This window comes from Nerophis lumbriciformis, linkage group LG29 (assembly GCF_033978685.3).
Source record: "Nerophis lumbriciformis linkage group LG29, RoL_Nlum_v2.1, whole genome shotgun sequence".
In the NCBI taxonomy this organism is placed as follows: domain Eukaryota; kingdom Metazoa; phylum Chordata; class Actinopteri; order Syngnathiformes; family Syngnathidae; genus Nerophis; species Nerophis lumbriciformis.
This window is the reverse complement of record NC_084576.2, coordinates 33,552,501-33,574,067: the sequence shown is the minus strand read 5'-3', so window position 1 is coordinate 33,574,067 and position 21,567 is coordinate 33,552,501. Positions and strand designations below refer to the sequence as shown.

Genomic DNA, 21,567 nt, shown 5'->3' with positions numbered 1-21,567 from the left:
GAGATACGTGTAGACTGCAATATGATGGCAGTCACACATAAGAGATATGTGTAGACTGCAATACGATGGCAGTCACACATAAGAGATACGTGTAGACTGCACTATGATGGCAGTCACACATAAGAGATACGTGTAGACTGCAATATGATGGCAGTCACACATAAGAGATACGTGTAGACTGCAATATGATGGCAGTCACACATAAGAGATACATGTAGACTGCAATATGATGGCAGTCACACAAAAGAGATACATGTAGACTGCAATATGATGGCAGTCACACATAAGAGATACGTGTAGACTGCAATATGATGGCAGTCACACATAAGAGATACGTGTAGACTGCAATATGATGGCAGTCACACATAAGAGATACGTGTAGACTGCAATATGATGGCAGTCACACATAAGAGATACGTGTAGACTGCAATATGATGGCAGTCACACATAAGAGATACGTGTAGACTGCAATATGATGGCAGTCACACATAAGAGATACGTGTAGACTGCAATATGATGGCAGTCACACATAAGAGATACGTGTAGACTGCACTATGATAGCAGTCACACATAAGAGATACATGTAGACTACAGTATGATGGCAGTCACACATAAGAGATACGTGTAGACTGCAATATGATGGCAGTCACACATAAGAGATACGTGTAGACTGCAATATGATGGCAGTCACACATAAGAGATACGTGTAGACTGCAATATGATGGCAGTCACACATAAGAGATACGTGTAAACTGCAATATGATGGCAGTCACACATAAGAGATACGTGTAGACTGCAATATGATGGCAGTCACACATAAGAGACACGTGTAGACTGCAATATGATGGCAGTCGCACATAAGAGATACGTGTAGACTGCAATATGATGGCAGTCACACATAAGAGATACGTGTAGACTGCAATATGATGGCAGTCACACTTAAGAGATACAGTAGACTGCAATATGATGGCAGTCACACATAAGAGATACGTGTAGACTGCAATATGATGGCAGTCACACATAAGAGATACGTGTAGACTGCAATATGATGGCAGTCACACATAAGAGATACGTGTAGACTGCAGTATGATGGCAATCACACATAAGAGATACGTGTAGACTGCAATATGATGGCAGTCACACATAAGAGGTACGTGTAGACTGCAATATGATGGCAGTCACACAGAAGAGATACGTGTAGACTGCAATATGATGGCAGTCACACATAAGAGATACGTGTGGACTGCAATATGATGGCAGTCACACATAAGAGATACGTGTAGACTGCAATATGATGGCAGTCACACATAAGAGACACGTGTGGACTGCAATATGATGGCAGTCACACATAAGAGATATGTGTAGACTGCACTACGATGGCAGTCACACATAAGAGATACCTGTAGATTGCAATATGATGGCAGTCACACATAAGAGATACGTGTAGACTGCACTATGATAGCAGTCACACATAAGAGATACATGTAGACTGCAGTATGATGGCAGTCACACATAAGAGATACGTGTAGACTGCAATATGATGGCAGTCACACATAAGCGATACATGTAGACTGCAATATGATGGCAGTCTCACAGAAGAGATACGTGTAGACTGCAATATGATGGCAGTCACACATAAGAGATACTTGTAGACTGCATTATGATGGCAGTCACACATAAGAGATACGTGTAGACTGCAATATGATGGCAATCACACATAAGAGATACGCATATGCAAAAGCAACTTTTCTTACCTTCTGGTACCTGCTGATGTGTATTTGGGATCTGCATAAGTCCTGAAAATATGCGCGTGTCCGCCTTTGTAGTCCGTGCCGACACCGTAGTGGATAATCTTCTTCTTTTCCTCTATCTTCTTGTTATGTGACATTCATCCTCCACTGTTGCCATTTCTAATATAAAGTAGTGTAAAGTTCTTACTTATATCTGTCAGTGAACTCACCATGAAAGCACTAAAACATACCGGTGTGGTGAGTGGACATTATTCACCCAAAGAACTTTAGTTATTAGAGAGTTCCGGTGGGACGGTTTTTCACGGGTGAGCCACGGATGAGGAGATGCTGCTCCGTTATTGATTGAAGTAAAGTCCGAATGTCATTAAAACAGTTAGCGCCATCTTTTGACACTTCCTCCCACCCGCTCATTGGCCGTGCACTAGAGATGCGCGGTTTGCGGGCACAACCGCGGAGTCCGCGGATTATCCGCGGATCGGGCGGATGACATTTTAAAAAAAATTGATTTTATCCGCGGGTCGGGTCGGGTCGGGTCGGGCAGTTGAAATAAAAAAAAAGTAGATTTTAAATAGATTCAGGCGCTTGGAGGTGCGCTGAGCGCGGCTCCCATATGATTGCGCACTGGTGTGCGTCTGGGTCGTGACAGCGTGGCACGCGAATGTCTGTGCTGCATTGGATCAGTCTCCTTTCTTTAACAGGCAAAAGCTTTATAACCTCACTAATGCCTTGCATCGTCTATATTAGATATATAACAACGGGCGGGTGCGGGCGGATGGCGGGCGGGTGCGGTTCTGATCAAATGTTACATCGGGTGGATGGCGGATGGTTGACGACTTTCTCATGCGGTTGCGGATGAAATAATTGCCTATCCGCGCATCTCTACCGTGCACCTTATAATCCGGTGCGCCCTATGCTTCGGAAAATACGGTATCCTTCTCAGTCTTGTTACTTGAGTTCCATCCTCTCTCTAAGTGAGTGTGTTAAATGTGTGTTGTCATCCACAGCTGTAACACCTGTGTACTAACCAAGCAGCTTAGTCCAATAGTCCACTACACGCCCTGGACTAAAACCGTGGTTTAGCTTGGCGCTGTTTTCTCCTGCTTCATTTGCTCCTTTCTCTTTTTCTCCCCCCGCCCACTTTCCTTCCATCTCTCCTGACCTGCTGTGTCTCCCCTTCTGTGTGGCTCCCTCTTTCCTGCCTTCTCGCCTTCCCTTCCGCCCCGTGTCGTGTCGTCCTTCACTTGTTGTCGAGCAGCTTTCGAGAGCACCCTGTACAGCCCCACTCCTCAGGAGTACAGCAGAACTTCCTCCACGCCCGCGTCGCCATCCACCCCCACTTACCCGTCTCCCGGTGCACTTTCGGGCTCCTGTGCCACACCGCCCACGCCGCCACTAAGACACTCGGCCTCCCGATTTGCCACGTCCCTGGGCTCTGCCTTCCACCCGGTTCTTCCGCACTACGCCACCGTCCCAAGGAGGCAGCAGGCGTTTGCCCCGGTTCCGCCTCCGGCTCCGGCCCCAGTCCCGAGCCCGGCCTGTGCACCGAAGTCGGCATACAACTTCACTCCCTTGCCCCCGTCGCCCCCCATTATGATAAGCAGTCCCCCAGGCAAAGCCCCAGGCCCCAGGTCGCTCGTCCCCATAGCTGCCCCATCTCCTCTCACCCAGAAGCCCCCCTCACCGTCTGCCAACGGCCCACCCATGTTTCCTGCACCGTCCCCGGTCACAATTCTGCCACACAGCCACCCGGTCGGCATAGTCTGCCCCACACCGCCGCCGCCGCCAACTCCGCCACCATTTACTCCTTCAGTGGCGCCCCATTCTTTTTTGTGCGTCTCGTCTCCCCCCTCCTCATCCCATGCTCCTGGTTTGCCCTCTCCCTCCACAGTTGCTGCTTGCGCTGAGAACCCCTCCCTCCCCGAGGGCCAGGACCCAGAGTCAGACCCGACAGTCCTAGAGACCCACCAACTGCAAGGGGGGTCCTACGATCATTCCCAGGGTAAGTCCAGTCTGCATTCTTCTACCGTCCTCTCTGCAGTCTTTCACTGCCTGGAACTCACAAACTGTCAGATTTCAAACTAAATGACATCGTTTGTCCCAATTGTCCAATACCACGGTCTTTCAGATTTCAAACTAAAGTGACGTTGTTCGTCCCAATTGTCCGATATCACTGTCTTTCAGATTTCAAACTAAAGTGACGTTGTTCGTCCCAATTGTCCGATACCACGGTCTTTTTACATTTCAAACTAAAGTGACGTTTGTCCCAATAGTCCAATACCGCTGTCTTTCAGATTTCAAACTAAAATGACATCGTTTGTCCCAATTGTCCAATAACACGGTCTTTCAGATTTCAAACTAAAGTGACGTTGTTCGTCCCAATTGTCCGATATCACTGTCTTTCAGATTTCAAACTAAAGTGACGTTGTTCGTCCCAATTGTCCGATACCACGGTCTTTTTACATTTCAAACTAAAGTGACGTTTGTCCCAATAGTCCAATACCGCTGTCTTTCAGATTTCAAACTAAAATGACATCGTTTGTCCCAATTGTCCAATAACACGGTCTTTCAGATTTCAAACTAAAGTGACGTTGTTCGTCCCAATTGTCCGATATCACTGTCTTTCAGATTTCAAACTAAAGTGACGTTGTTCGTCCCAATTGTCCTATACCACTGTCTTTCAGATTTCAAACTAAAGTGACGTCGTTCGTCCAAGTTGTCCAATACCACGGTCTTTCAGATTTCAAACTAAAATGACATCGTTTGTCCCGATTGTCCAATACCACGGTCTTTCAGATTTCAAACTAAAGTGACGTTGTTCGTCCCAATTGTCCGATACCACGGTCTTTTTACATTTCAAACTAAAGTGACGTTTGTCCCAATAGTCCAATACCGCTGTCTTTCAGATTTCAAACTAAAATGACATCGTTTGTCCCAATTGTCCAATACCACGATCTTTTTACATTTCAAACTAAAGTGACGTTTGTCCCAATTGTCCGATACCACGGTCTTTTTACATTTCAAACTAAAGTGACGTTTGTCCCAATAGTCCAATACCGCTGTCTTTCAGATTTCAAACTAAAGTGACGTTATTTGTCCCAATTGTCCTATACCACTGTCTTTCAGATTTCAAACTAAAGTGACGTCGTTCGTCCAAGTTGTCCAATACCACTGTCTTTCAGATTTCAAACTAAAGTGACGTTATTTGTCCCAATTGTCCAATACCACGGTCTTTCAGATTTCAAACTAAAGTGACGTTATTTGTCCCAATAGTCCAATAGCACTGTCTTTCAGATTTCAAACTAAAATGACATCGTTTGTCCCAATTGTCCAATACCACGGTCTTTCAGATTTCAAACTAAAGTGACGTTATTTGTCCCAATAGTCCAATAGCACTGTCTTTCAGATTTCAAACTAAAATGACATCGTTTGTCCCGATTGTCCAATACCACGGTCTTTCAGATTTCAAACTAAAGTGACGTTGTTCGTCCCAATTGTCCGATACCACGGTCTTTTTACATTTCAAACTAAAGTGACGTTTGTCCCAATAGTCCAATACCGCTGTCTTTCAGATTTCAAACTAAAATGACATCGTTTGTCCCAATTGTCCAATACCACGATCTTTTTACATTTCAAACTAAAGTGACGTTTGTCCCAATTGTCCGATACCACGGTCTTTTTACATTTCAAACTAAAGTGACGTTTGTCCCAATAGTCCAATACCGCTGTCTTTCAGATTTCAAACTAAAGTGACGTTATTTGTCCCAATTGTCCTATACCACTGTCTTTCAGATTTCAAACTAAAGTGACGTCGTTCGTCCAAGTTGTCCAATACCACTGTCTTTCAGATTTCAAACTAAAGTGACGTTATTTGTCCCAATTGTCCAATACCACGGTCTTTCAGATTTCAAACTAAAGTGACGTTATTTGTCCCAATAGTCCAATAGCACTGTCTTTCAGATTTCAAACTAAAATGACATCGTTTGTCCCAATTGTCCAATAGCACTGTCTTTCAGATTTCAAACTAAAATGACATCGTTTGTCCCAATTGTCCAATACCACGGTCTTTCAGATTTCAAACTAAAGTGACGTTGTTCGTCCCAATTGTCCAATACCACTGTCTTTCAGATTTCAAACTAAAGTGACGTTATTTGTCCCAATAGTCCAATAGCACTGTCGTTCAGATTTCAAACTAAAATGACATCGTTTGTCCCAATTGTCCAATACCACGGTCTTTCAGATTTCAAACTAAAGTGACGTTGTTCGTCCCAATTGTCCGATACCACGGTCTTTTTACATTTCAAACTAAAGTGACGTTTGTCCCAATAGTCCAATACCGCTGTCTTTCAGATTTCAAACTAAAATGACATCGTTTGTCCCAATTGTCCAATACCACGGTCTTTCAGATTTCAAACTAAAGTGACGTTGTTCGTCCCAATTGTCCGATATCACTGTCTTTCAGATTTCAAACTAAAGTGACGTTGTTCGTCCCAATTGTCCTATACCACTGTCTTTCAGATTTCAAACTAAAGTGACGTCGTTCGTCCAAGTTGTCCAATACCACTGTCTTTCAGATTTCAAACTAAAATGACATCGTTTGTCCCGATTGTCCAATACCACGGTCTTTCAGATTTCAAACTAAAGTGACGTTGTTCGTCCCAATTGTCCGATACCACGGTCTTTTTACATTTCAAACTAAAGTGACGTTTGTCCCAATAGTCCAATACCGCTGTCTTTCAGATTTCAAACTAAAATGACATCGTTTGTCCCAATTGTCCAATACCACGATCTTTTTACATTTCAAACTAAAGTGACGTTTGTCCCAATTGTCCGATACCACGGTCTTTTTACATTTCAAACTAAAGTGACGTTTGTCCCAATAGTCCAATACCGCTGTCTTTCAGATTTCAAACTAAAGTGACGTTATTTGTCCCAATTGTCCTATACCACTGTCTTTCAGATTTCAAACTAAAGTGACGTCGTTCGTCCAAGTTGTCCAATACCACTGTCTTTCAGATTTCAAACTAAAGTGACGTTATTTGTCCCAATTGTCCAATACCACGGTCTTTCAGATTTCAAACTAAAGTGACGTTATTTGTCCCAATAGTCCAATAGCACTGTCTTTCAGATTTCAAACTAAAATGACATCGTTTGTCCCAATTGTCCAATACCACGGTCTTTCAGATTTCAAACTAAAGTGACGTTATTTGTCCCAATAGTCCAATAGCACTGTCTTTCAGATTTCAAACTAAAATGACATCGTTTGTCCCGATTGTCCAATACCACGGTCTTTCAGATTTCAAACTAAAGTGACGTTGTTCGTCCCAATTGTCCGATACCACGGTCTTTTTACATTTCAAACTAAAGTGACGTTTGTCCCAATAGTCCAATACCGCTGTCTTTCAGATTTCAAACTAAAATGACATCGTTTGTCCCAATTGTCCAATACCACGATCTTTTTACATTTCAAACTAAAGTGACGTTTGTCCCAATTGTCCGATACCACGGTCTTTTTACATTTCAAACTAAAGTGACGTTTGTCCCAATAGTCCAATACCGCTGTCTTTCAGATTTCAAACTAAAGTGACGTTATTTGTCCCAATTGTCCTATACCACTGTCTTTCAGATTTCAAACTAAAGTGACGTCGTTCGTCCAAGTTGTCCAATACCACTGTCTTTCAGATTTCAAACTAAAGTGACGTTATTTGTCCCAATTGTCCAATACCACGGTCTTTCAGATTTCAAACTAAAGTGACGTTATTTGTCCCAATAGTCCAATAGCACTGTCTTTCAGATTTCAAACTAAAATGACATCGTTTGTCCCAATTGTCCAATACCACGGTCTTTCAGATTTCAAACTAAAGTGACGTTGTTCGTCCCAATTGTCCGATACCACGGTCTTTTTACATTTCAAACTAAAGTGACGTTTGTCCCAATAGTCCAATACCGCTGTCTTTCAGATTTCAAACTAAAATTACATTGTTTGTCCCAATTGTCCAATAACACGGTCTTTCAGATTTCAAACTAAAGTGACGTTGTTCGTCCCAATTGTCCGATACCACGGTCTTTTTACATTTCAAACTAAAGTGACGTTTGTCCCAATAGTCCAATACCGCTGTCTTTCAGATTTCAAACTAAAATGACATCGTTTGTCCCAATTGTCCAATACCACGGTCTTTAAGATTTCAAACTAAAGTGACGTTATTTGTCCCAATTGTCCTATACCACTGTCTTTCAGATTTCAAACTAAAATGACATCGTTTGTCCCAATTGTCCAATACCACGGTCTTTCAGATTTCAAACTAAAGTGACGTTATTTGTCCCAATAGTCCAATAGCACTGTCTTTTCAGATTTCAAACTAAAGTGACGTAATTTGTCCCAATTGACCTATACCACTGTCTTTTTAAAATTGTTTAAGAACAACATTTCTCAAGCAGCTATTGCAAGGAATTTAGGGATTTCACCATCTACGCTCCGTAAAAGGTTCCGAGAATCTGGAGAAATCACTGCACGTAAGCGGCAAGGCCGAAAACCAACATTGAATGCCCGTGACCTTCGGTCCCTCAGGCGGTACCGCATCAAAAAGCGACGTCAGTGTGTAAAGGATATCACCACATGGGCTCAGGAACACTTCAGAAAACCACTGTCAGTAACTACAGTCGGTCGCTACATCTGTAAGTGCAAGTTGAAACTCTACTATGCAAAGCCAAAGTCATTTATCAACAACACCCAGGTTGGGTTTGGTATTTTAATGTAGGTGTTGCCATGAAAATTGCCAGTTTGATTCCAATATTCCTTCTTTGTGTGCCCACCCAAAAAAACAGACAGTGTACAGACAGCGGGGTCAAGCGCACCTGTCCCTCCCCCAGCCCCGCCCCTGCCGCCCGGGTCCACGGTGTCGGCTGGAGCTGCCACGCCGGCCGTGACTCCCACCACGCCCTGCGGACACCCTCCCCCACCACCGCCTCCACCGTTGCCTCCTACGTTGACTCCGGCCGTGACCCCGACATCAGCACCAGGTCCACCTCTCGGGGCGCCGACCCCTCCGCCGGCGCCTCCCCTTCCCGCCGGTCTCTTTTCCCCGGCGGAGGAACGCCCGCTTTCAGGCCTGGCAGCCGCCCTCGCGGGCGCCAAGCTACGCAAAGTGCCAAGGGTAATTGTTTATGACGTATTGTTCACTCCTCGTGTTTAAAAGTGACTACCGTATTTTCCGCACCATAAGGCGCCCTGGGTTATAAGCCGCGCCTTCAATGAACGGCATATTACAAAACTTTGTCCACCTATAAGCCGCCCCGTGTTATAAGCCGCATCTAACTGCGCTAAAGGGAATGTCAAAAAAACAGTCAGATAGGTCAGTCAAACTTTAATAATATATTAAAAACCAGCGTGATATGGGCGCGCATGGAGTCGTATATCAACATGGACGGAGCTGCGTGAAAAAAGCCACCCGGCCTCTTCGCGTAAACTTAAACTTACCTTAACCACTCGCTCATCTTTTCTTCATCCATCCATCCCTTCGAGTTAGCTTTTATGATGACGCCGGCTGGAAAGGTCTCTTTTGGCAAGGTCTTCCTTTTGAATATCACCATGTGTGGAAGTTTCTGGCCATTAGCATGGCAAGCTAGAACCACAGTGAAGGATGACTTCTCATTCCCTGTGGTGCGAATATTCACCGTACGTGCTCCCGTTGTATCCACAGTGCGGTTCACAGGAATATCAAAAGTCAGTGGAACCTCGTCCATGTTGATAATGTTCTCTGGCCGGATCTTTTTTTTAGCTATCTTGTTTTTACAATATGCACGGAAAGTAGCCAGCTTTTCTTGAAAGTCTTTAGGCAGTTGCTGTGAAATAGTAGTCCGTGTGCGGATGGAGAGATTGCGTCTTTTCATGAACCGGAAACCTGTCGCTTAGTAGGAGCCATTTTGTGGTCTTTACAGATGTAAACACACAAAGGAAATTAAACGTAATATCCGCGCGCTTCTTCTTCTTCTACGGGGGCGGGTGGTTGCTTACAGTAGAAGAAGAAGCGCTTCCTCTTCTATGGGGGCGGGTGCTTACCTTGGCGGTTGCTTGCGTAGAAGAAGACGCGCTTCCTCTTCTACGGGGAAAAAAGATGGCGGCTGTTTACCGTAGTTGCGAGACCGAAACTTTATGAAAATGAATCTTAATATTAATCCATATATAAAGCGCACCGGGTTATAAGGCGCACTGTCAGCTTTTGAGTAAATTTGTGGTTTTTAGGTGCGGCTAATAGTGCGGAAAATACGGTATTTTCTAATATCGGAAAAAAAAGAATAGCTCATTAGTTACTTTTGGAAGGCCGCCTCAGTAGACTGACTTGCCTTTAACTGGACTGAAAAAGTTCAACACCAAGTTCTTGTGTGACCATTTGACCAATGATTTTGGAGATAAAGGGGAGGTGTGACACCAGTCGCTTGTTTAGAAGGAGGTTGAGGTAGAGGTTAAGTTTAAGTAGAGGTTAATTAGCTGCTGTTTTGAATGCTAGGGAACATCCATCCATCCATCTTCTTCCGCTTATCTGAGGTCGGGTCCCAGGGGCAGCAGCCTAAGCAGGGAAGCCCAGACTTCCCTCTCCCCAGCCACTTCGTCCAGCTCCTCCCGGGGGGATCCCGAGGCGTTCCCAGGCCAGCCGGGAGACATAGTCTTCCCAACGTGTCCTGGGTCTTCCCCGTGGCCTCCTACCGGTCGGACGTGCCCGAAACACCTCCCTCGGGAGGCGTTCGGGTGGCATCCTGACCAGATGCCTGAACCACCTCATCTGGCTCCTCTCCATGTGGAGGAGCAGCGGCTTTACTTTGAGTTCCCCCCGGATGACAGAGCTTCTCACCTTATCTCTAAGGGAGAGACCCGCCACCCGGCGGAGGAAACTCATTTGGGCCGCTTGTACCCGTGATCTTGTCCTTTCGGTCATAACCCAAAGCTCATGACCATAGGTGAGGATGGGAACGTAGATCGACCGGTAAATTGAGAGCTTTGCCTTCCGGCTTCACCACAACGGATCGATACAGCGTCCGCATTACTGAAGACGTCGCACCGATCCGCCTGTCGATCTCACATCCACTCTTCCCTCACTCGTGAACAAGACTCCGTGGTACTTGAACTCCTCCACTTAGGGCAGAGTCTCCTCCCCAACCCGGAGATGGCACTCCACCTTTTTTCGGGCAAGAACCATGGGACTCGGACTTGGAGGTGCTGATTCTCATCCCAGTCGCTTCACACTCAACTGCAAACTGATCCAGTGAGAGCTGAAGATCTTGGCCAGATGAAGCCATCAGGACCACATCATCTGCAAAAAGCAGAGACCTAATCCTGTAGCCACCAAACCGGATCCCTTCAACGCCTTGACTGCGCCTAGAAATTCTGTCCATAAAGGTTCAGAACAGAATCGGTGACAAAGGGCAGCTTTGGCGGAGTCCAACCCTCACTGGAAACGGGTCCGACTTACTGCCGGCAATGCGGACCAAGCTCTGACACTGATCATACAGGGAGCGGACCGCCACAATCAGACAGTCCGATACCCCGTACTCTCTGAGCACTCCCCACAGGACTTCCGGTCGAATGTCTTCTCCAAGTCCACAAAACACATGTAGACTGGTTGGGCAAACTCCCATGCACCCTCAAGGACCCTGCCCAGAGTATAGAGCTGGTCCACAGTTCCACGACCAGGACCAAAACCACACTGTTCCTCCTGAATCTGAATGCTAGGGAACAGTACGAGAGAATTATAAGTTAATGTTTAGCACCTATGAGAGAGATGATCTTCCAGAACATTTGTCCCTAACACCCACCTTCATGTCTTGGTTTATAAAGCCCAGTTCAAGCTGGGACGTGGTGTCTTCCACGATCCAAACACCCGCTATCAATGTGATATCAATAGTCCAAACATCTGATATCTGTGTAATATTAACAGATCAAACATACAATATCAATAGTCCAAACATCTGATATCAATGGGGTATCAAAAGTCCAAACATTCGCTGTCATTGTAATATTAATAGTCCAAACATCTGATATCAATGTGATATCAATAGTCCAAACATCTGATATCATTGTGATATTAATAGATCAAACATACGATATCAATAGTCTAAAACTTTAATAATGTAAGGATCTCTAGTCCAAGCATCCAATATCAATGTGATATCAATGGTCTTCAACTCTGATATCAAAGTGATCAGACATACAATATCAACATATCAATAGTCTAAAACTTTATCAATGTGAGATTTACAGTCCAAACATGTGATATCAGTGTGATATTGAAAGTCCAAACATTCGCTATCATTGTACTATCAATAGTCCAAAACTTTATCAATGTAAGATCTATAGTCCAAACATCCAATATCAATGTGATATCAAGGGTCTTAAACTCGGATATCAATGTGATATCAATAGTTCAAACATCTGCTATAATTGTGATATTGATAGTCCAAACATCTGATATCAATGTGATATTAATAGATCAAACATACAATATCAATAGTCCAAACATGTGATATCAGTGTGATATTGAAAGTCCAAACATTCGCTATCATTGTACTAGCAATAGTCTAAAACTTTATCAATGTAAGATCTATAGTCCAAACATCCAATATCAATGTGATATCAATGGTCTTAAACTCGGATATCAATGTGATATCAATAATCCAAACATTTGCTATCATTGTGATATTAATAGTCCAAACATCTGATATCATTGTGATATTAATAGTCCAAACATCTGATATCAATGTGATATTAATAGATCAAACATACAATATCAATAGTCCAAACATCTGATATCAATGTGATATTAATAGATCAAACATACAATATCAATAGTCCAAACATCTGATATCAATGTGATATCAAAAGTCCAAACATTCGCTATCATTGTACTATCAATAGTCTAAAACTTTATCAATGTAAGATCTATAGTCCAAACATCCAATATCAATGTAATATCAATAGTCCAAACATCTGATATCAATGTGATATCAAAAGTCTAAACATTCGCTATCATTGTAATATCAATTGTCCAAACATCTGATATCAATGTGATATTAATAGATCAAACATACAATATCAATAGTCCAAACATCTGATATCAATGTGATATCAAAAGTCCAAACATTCACTATCATTGTAATATCAATTGTCCAAACATCCGATATCAATGTGATATTGAAAATCCAAACATTCGCTATAATTGTAATATCAATAGTCTAAAACTTTAAGATCTATAGTCCACACATCCAATATCAATGTGATATCAATGGTCTTAAACTCGGATATCAATGTGATATCAATAGTTCAAACATCTGCTGTCATTGTGATATTAATAGTCCAAACTTCTGATATCAATGTGATGTTAATAGAGCAAACATACAATATCAACATAATATCAATAGTCTAAAACTTTATCAATGTAAGATCTGTAGTCCACACATCCAATATCAATGTGATATCAATAGTCCAAACATCTGATATGAATGTGATATTAATAGATTAAACATACAATATCAACATAATATCAATAGTCTCACACTCTGATATCAATGGGATATCTATAGTCCAAACATCTAATATCAACAATCAAGTGATATCAACAGTGAAAACTCTGTAATCGATACGGGTCTCAGGCAGTTGTTCCATTTCCTGGAAGTGTGATCTTAGCTTCCGTGTGGTTTATCTACAAAACCATCAACAGTATCAAAGTATCTGTAAGAGTAAATGATGGTGATACTGTGTGTGGTATCTGTAAGAGTAAATGATGGTGATACTGTGTGTGGTATCTGTAAGAGTAAATGATGGTGATACTGTGTGTGGTATCTGTAAGAGTAAATGATGGTGATACTGTGTGTGGTATCTCTAAGAGTAAATGATGGTGATACTGTGTGTGGTATCTGTAAGAGTATATGATGGTGATACTGTGTGTGGTATCTGTAAGAGTAAATGATGGTGATACTGTGTGTGGTATCTGTAAGAGTAAATGATGGTGATACTGTGTGTAGTATCTGTAAGAGTAAATGATGGTGATACTGTGTGTGGTATCTCTAAGAGTAAATGATGGTGATACTGTGTGTGGTATCTGTAAGAGTATATGATGGTGATACTGTGTGTGGTATCTGTAAGAGTAAATGATGGTGATACTGTGTGTGGTATCTCTAAGAGTATATCATGGTGATACTGTGTGTGGTATCTGTAAGAGTATATGATGGTGATGCTGTGTGTGGTATCTGTAAGAGTAAATGATGGTGATACTGTGTGTGGTATCTGTAAGAGTAAATGATGGTGATACTGTGTGTGGTATCTGTAAGAGTAAATGATGGTGATACTGTGTGTGGTATCTGTAAGAGTAAATGATGGTGATACTGTGTGTGGTATCTGTAAGAGTAAATGATGGTGATACTGTGTGTGGTATCTGTAAGAGTAAATGATGGTGATACTGTGTGTGGTATCTGTAAGAGTAAATGATGGTGATACTGTGTGTGGTATCTGTAAGAGTAAATGATGGTGATACTGTGTGTGGTATCTGTAAGAGTAAATGATGGTGATACTGTGTGTGGTATCTGTAAGAGTAAATGATGGTGATACTGTGTGTGGTATCTGTAAGAGTATATGATGGTGATACTGTGTGTGGTATCTGTAAGAGTAAATGATGGTGATACTGTGTGTGGTATCTGTAAGAGTAAATGATGGTGATACTGTGTGTGGTATCTGTAAGAGTAAATGATGGTGATACTGTGTGTGGTATCTGTAAGAGTTAATGATGGTGATACTGTGTGTGCCTCTCCAGAGTGACGATACAGGGGCCGCTCTGGTAGCAGCCCTGTCAGGAGGTGTGGGGGCCAAAGCAGAATCCAGGGTAAATGGTCCACTTCCTGGAGGAGGCGGGCTCATGGAGGAGATGAGCGCCCTATTGGCCAGAAGGTAGGCTCCTACTTTATGAACAGAAGGTAGGCTCCTACTTTATGAACAGAAGGTAGGCTCCTACTTTATGAACAGGAATGATACTGTTGAAGTAAAGTAGGTACTTCTGTTTATTGATGTGTTATTATGTATGTTATTTATGTACGTGTTATGTATGTGTTGTTTATGTATGTGTTATTTATGTACGTGTTATTTATGTATGTGTGATTTATGTATGTATTATTTATGTATGTGTTATGTGTGTGTTATTTATGTATGTGTTATTTATGTATGTGTTATTTATGTACGTGTTATTTATGTATGTGTTATGTATGTGTTATGTGTGTGTTATTTATGTATGTGTTTTTTATGTACGTGTTATTTATGTATGTGTTATTTATGTATGTGTTATTTATGTATGTGTTATGTATGTGTTATGTGTGTGTTATTTATGTATGTGTTATTTAAATATTTGTTATGTATGTGTTATTTATGTATATGTTATTTATGTACGTGTTATTTATGTATGTATTATTATGTATGTGTTATTTATGTACGTGTTATTTATGTACGTGTTATTTATGTATGTGTTATTTATGTACGTGTTATTTATGTGTTATTTATGTATGTGTTATTTATGTACGTGTTATTTATGTATGTGTTATTTACGTATGTATTATTATGTATGTGTTATTTATGTATGTTACTTATGTACGTGTTACTTATGTATGTTATTTATGTTTATGCATGTGTTATTTATGTATGTGTTATTTATGTATGTGTTATTCATGTATGTGTTATGTATGTGTTATGTGTGTGTTATTTATGTATGTGTTATTTATGTACGTGTTATTTAAATATTTGTTATGTATGTGTTATTTATGTATATGTTATTTATGTACGTGTTATTTATGTATGTGTTATTTATGTACGTGTTATTTATGTACGTGTTATTTATGTATGTGTTATGTATGTGTTATGTGTGTGTTATTTATGTATGTGTTATTTATGTACGTGTTATTTAAATATTTGTTATGTATGTGTTATTTATGTATATGTTATTTATGTACGTGTTATTTATGTATGTATTATTATGTATGTGTTATTTATGTACGTGTTATTTATGTATGTGTTATCTATGTACGTGTTATTTATGTGTTATTTATGTATGTGTTATTTATGTACATGTTATTTATGTATGTGTTATCTATGTATGTATTATTATGTATGTGTTATTTATGTATGTTACTTATGTACGTGTTACTTATGTATGTTATTTATGTACGTGTTATTTATGCATGTGTTATTTATGTATGTGTTATTTATGTACGTGTTATTTATGTATGTGTTATTTATGTATGTTATTTATGTATGTGCTATATATGTATGTGTTATTTATGTATCTATTATTTATGTATGTATTATTATGTATGTGTTATTTATGTATGTATTATTAATGTACGTGTTATTTATGTATGTGTTATTTATGTATGTATTATTTATGTACGTGTTATTTATGTATGTGTTATTTATGTAAGTGTTATTTATGTATGTGTTATTTATGTACGTGTTATGTATGTAGGTGTTATTTAAATATTTGTTATGTATGTGTTATTTATGTACGTGTTATTTATGTATGTGTTATTTATGTATGTGTTATGTAAGTGTTTATTTATGTGTTATTTATGTATGTGTTATGTATGTACGTGTTATTTAAATATTTGTTATGTATGTGTTATTTATGTACGTGTTATTTATGTATGTGTTATTTATGTATGTGTTATTTATGTATGTGTTATTTAGGTATGTGTTATTTATGTAGTGCATTGTAAATCAACACACCAACTCCAGTATGTTTGTTTACCAGGAGAAGAATTGCAGAGAAAGGGTCATCACCTGAACCAGACCTCAAATCAGTAAGTGTTTTCTTCCTGTTTCCATGACTACGAGTCCATCAATACATCACCTTGTCATTGTTTTGTTCCACCTCTATGCCGGGGGTCAGCAACACAAAATGTTGAAAAAAACAATTTTGGACCAAAAATACAAAAACACAAATCTGTCTGAAGAAATTAAAAGTCTTATATAAGTGTTATAATGAAGGCAACACATGATGTAAGTGTCTATAGTAGCCTACTATCAAAATGACTTTGAAAGTCTTATATAAGTGTTATAATGAAGGCAACACATGATGTAAGTGTCTATATTAGCTATATTAGCCTACTATCAAAATTACTTTAAAAGTCTTATATAAGTGTTATAATGAAGGCAACACATGATGTAAGTGTCTATATTAGCCTACTATCAAAATGACTTTAAAAGTCTTATATAAGTGTTATAATGAAGACAACACATGATGTAAGTGTCTATATTAGCCTACTATCAAAATGACTTTAAAAGTCTTATATAAGTGTTATAATGAAGGCAACACATGATGTAAGTGTCTATATTAGCCTACTATCAAAATGACTTTAAAAGTCTTATATAAGTGTTATAATGAAGACAACACATGATGTAAGTGTCTATATTAGTTATATTAGCCTACTATCAAAATGATTTTAAAAGTCTTATAATGAAGACAACACATGATGTAAGTGTCTATATTAGTTATATTAGCCTACTATCAAAATGACTTTAAAAGTCTTATATAAGTGTTATAATGAAGACAACACATGATGTAAGTGTCTATATTAGCCTACTATCAAAATGACTTTAAAAGTCTTATATAAGTGTTATAATGAAGGCAACACATGATGTAAGTGTCTATATTAGCCTACTATCAAAATGACTTTAAAAGTCTTATATAAGTGTTATAATGAAGACAACACATGATGTAAGTGTCTATATTAGTTATATTAGCCTACTATCAAAATTACTTTAAAAGTCTTATATAAGTGTTATAATGAAGGCAACACATGATGTAAGTGTCTATATTAGCCTACTATCAAAATGACTTTAAAAGTCTTATATAAGTGTTATAATGAAGGCAACACATGATGTAAGTGTCTATATTAGCCTACTATCAAAATGACTTTAAAAGTCTTATATAAGTGTTATAATGAAGACAACACACGATGTAAGTGTCTATATTAGTTATATTAGCCTACTATCAAAATGACTATTAAAGTCTTATATAAGTGTTATAATGAAGACAACACATTATTTAAGTGTCTATATTAGCTATATTAGCCTACTATCAAAATTACTTTAAAAGTCTTATATAAGTGTTATAATGAAGGCAACACATGATGTAAGTGTCTATATTAGCCTACTATCAAAATGACTTTAAAAGTCTTATATAAGTGTTATAATGAAGACAACACATGATGTAAGTGTCTATATTAGTTATATTAGCCTACTATCAAAATGACTTTAAAAGTCTTATAATGAAGACAACACATGATGTAAGTGTCTATATTAGTTATATTAGCCTACTATCAAAATGACTTTAAAAGTCTTATATAAGTGTTATAATGAAGACAACACATGATGTAAGTGTCTATATTAGCCTACTATCAAAATGACTTTAAAAGTCTTATATTAGTGTTATAATGAAGGCAACACATGGTGTAAGTGTCTATGTTAGTTATATTAGCCTACTATCAAAATGACTTTAAAAGTCTTATATAAGTGTTATAATGAAGACAACACATGATGTAAGTGTCTATATTAGCTATATTAGCCTACTATCAAAATGACTTTAAAAGTCTTATATAAGTGTTATAATGAAGACAACACATGATGTAAGTGTCTATATTAGTTATATTAGCCTACTATCAAAATGACTTTAAAAGTCTTATATAAGTGTTATAATGAAGGCAACACATGATGTAAGTGTCTATATTAGTTATATTAGCCTACTATCAAAATGACTTTAAAAGTCTTATAATGAAGACAACACATGATGTAAGTGTCTATATTAGTTATATTAGCCTACTATCAAAATGACTTTAAAAGTCTTATATAAGTGTTATAATGAAGACAACACATGATGTAAGTGTCTATATTAGCTATATTAGCCTACTATCAAAATTACTTTAAAAGTCTTATATAAGTGTTATAATGAAGGCAACACATGATGTAAGTGTCTATATTAGCCTACTATCAAAATGACTTTAAAAGTCTTATATAAGTGTTATAATGAAGACAACACATGATGTAAGTGTCTATATTAGTTATATTAGCCTACTATCAAAATGACTTTAAAAGTCTTATAATGAAGACAACACATGATGTAAGTGTCTATATTAGCTATATTAGCCTACTATCAAAATGACTTTAAAAGTCTTATATAAGTGTTATAATGAAGGCAACACATGATGTAAGTGTCTATATTAGCTATATTAGCCTACTATCAAAATGACTTTAAAAGTCTTATATAAGTGTTATAATGAAGGCAACACATGATGTAAGTGTCTATATTAGCCTACTATCAAAATGACTTTAAAAGTCTTATATAAGTGTTATAATGAAGGCAACACATGATGTAAGTGTCTATATTAGCCTACTATCAAAATGACTTTAAAAGTCTTATATAAGTGTTATAATGAAGGCAACACATGATGTAAGTGTCTATATTAGCTATATTAGCCTACTATCAAAATGACTATGTATCGCAGGCTGAAGCAAATCTTCGTTGACAGAAATGTTGAAATTTTAACATTTATTCCACACACTTTTACAACATTATAAAACATTAGTAAAACTTCTCAGAGGGTGAGATAACTTCTGGAAAGTACTGTCTCAGAATGGCCAAAGGTATGAATGTGTGTGTCCAAGTTAAAAGGAAACTTCTTTTAATGGATTTATTACAATCTTTGCAAGTGGTCTGGAACAACATGGCGCACTAACAACTATCAGAAATCCACCTAATATTACATACAGATAATGTGTCATGAGGCATGCAAATATAAATTAAATACACAGAAGACATAATTAAAAGAGCTCAAATATAGCTACAAATGTACATACAGCTAGCCTAAATAGCATGTTAGCATCGATTAGCTTGCATTCATGCAGTGACCAAATATGCCTGATGAGCACGACACGCGGTAGAAAATGGATGGATGCCTGATTAGCCCGGATCTGAACCCGAGCGGTGTTTTGTTATTGGACTTTTGTGTCCGTCACAGATTGTCCATAACGAACACCATGTTCAAACATAAGGGTGTCCATATGTGCACTTGGCACCAGGACACCCTAGGCCGCAGTTCCATGATCGACTTTGTAGTTGTGTCATCGGATTTGCGGCCTCATGTTTTGGACACTCGGGTGAAGAGAGGGGCGGAGCTTTCTACCGATCACCACCTGGTGGTGAGTTGGCTGCGATGGGGGAGGATACCGGACAGACCTGGCAGGCCCAAACGCATTGTGAGGGTTTGCTGGGAACGTCTGGCAGAGTCTCCTGTCAGAGAGAGTTTCAATTCCCACCTCCGGAAGAACTTTGAACATGTCACGAGGGAGGTGCTGGACATTGAGTCCGAGTGGACCATGTTCCGCGCCTCTATTGTCGAGGCGGCTGATTGGAGCTGTGGCCGCAAGGTAGTTGGTGCTTGTCGTGGCGGTAATCCTAGAACCCGTTGGTGGACGCCGGCGGTGAGGGATGCCGTCAAGCTGAAGAAGGAGTCCTATCGGGTTCTTTTGGCTCATAGGACTCCTGAGGCAGCGGACAAGTACCGACAGGCCAAGCGGTGTGCGGCTTCAGCGGTCGCAGAGGCAAAAACTCGGACATGGGAGGAGTTCGGTGAGGCCATGGAAAACGACTTCCGGACGGCTTCGAAGCAATTCTGGACCACCATCCGCCGCCTCAGGAAGGGGAAGCAGTGCACTATCAACACCGTGTATGGCGAGGATGGTGTTCTGCTGACCTCGACTGCGGATGTTGTGGATCGGTGGAGGGAATACTTCGAAGACCTCCTCAATCCCACCAACACGTCTTCCTATGAGGAAGCAGTGCCTGGGGAGTCTGTGGTGGGCTCTCCTATTTCTGGGGCTGAGGTTGCTGAGGTAGTTAAAAAGCTCCTCGGTGGCAAGGCCCCGGGGGTGGATGAGATCCGCCCGGAGTTCCTTAAGGCTCTGGATGCTGTGGGGCTGTCTTGGTTGACAAGACTCTGCAGCATCGCGTGGACATCGGGGGCGGTACCACTGGATTGGCAGACCGGGGTGGTGGTTCCTCTCTTTAAGAAGGGGAACCGGAGGGTGTGTTCCAACTATCGTGGGATCACACTCCTCAGCCTTCCCGGTAAGGTCTATTCAGGTGTACTGGAGAGGAGGCTACGCCGGATAGTCGAACCTCGGATTCAGGAGGAACAGTGTGGTTTTCGTCCTGGTCGTGGAACTGTGGACCAGCTCTATACTCTCGGCAGGGTCCTTGAGGGTGCATGGGAGTTTGCCCAACCAGTCTACATGTGTTTTGTGGACTTGGAGAAGGCATTCGACCGTGTCCCTCGGGAAGTCCTGTGGGGAGTGATCAGAGAGTATGGGGTATCGGACTGTCTGATTGTGGCAGTCCGCTCCCTGTATGATCAGTGCCAGAGCTTGGTCCGCATTGCCGGCAGTAAGTCGGACACGTTTCCAGTGAGGGTTGGACTCCGCCAAGGCTGCCCTTTGTCACCCATTCTGTTCATAACCTTTATGGACAGAATTTCTAGGCGCAGTCAAGGCGTTGAGGGGATCTGGTTTGGTGGCTGCAGGATTAGGTCTCTGCTTTTTGCAGATGATGTGGTCCTGATGGCTTCATCTGGCCAGGATCTTCAGCTCTCACTGGATCAGTTCGCAGCTGAGTGTGAAGCGACTGGGATGAGAATCAGCACCTCCAAGTCCGAGTCCATGGTTCTCGCCCGGAAAAGGGTGGAGTGCCATCTCCGGGTTGGGGAGGAGATCTTGCCCCAAGTGGAGGAGTTCAAG

The 21,567-nt window shown here is 40.4% G+C and overlaps 1 protein-coding gene across 4 annotated transcripts in view; it reads left to right on the top strand.

Moving 5' to 3' along the window:
- The window catches only part of enah (ENAH actin regulator), a 165,088-nt gene that overhangs the window by 130,700 nt on the left and 12,821 nt on the right, over positions 1-21,567 (top strand). For 3 of the 4 annotated variants that reach the window (XM_061924464.1, XM_061924462.1, XM_061924461.2), the window contains exons 6-9: positions 3,007-3,750; positions 8,574-8,902; positions 14,549-14,682; positions 16,529-16,577. In XM_061924464.1, coding sequence (XP_061780448.1) covers positions 3,007-3,750; positions 8,574-8,902; positions 14,549-14,682; positions 16,529-16,577 — 1,256 coding nt within the window. The remainder of the gene's footprint in view (positions 1-3,006; positions 3,751-8,573; positions 8,903-14,548; positions 14,683-16,528; positions 16,578-21,567) is intronic. The other variant, XM_061924465.2, reaches the window with a different exon arrangement.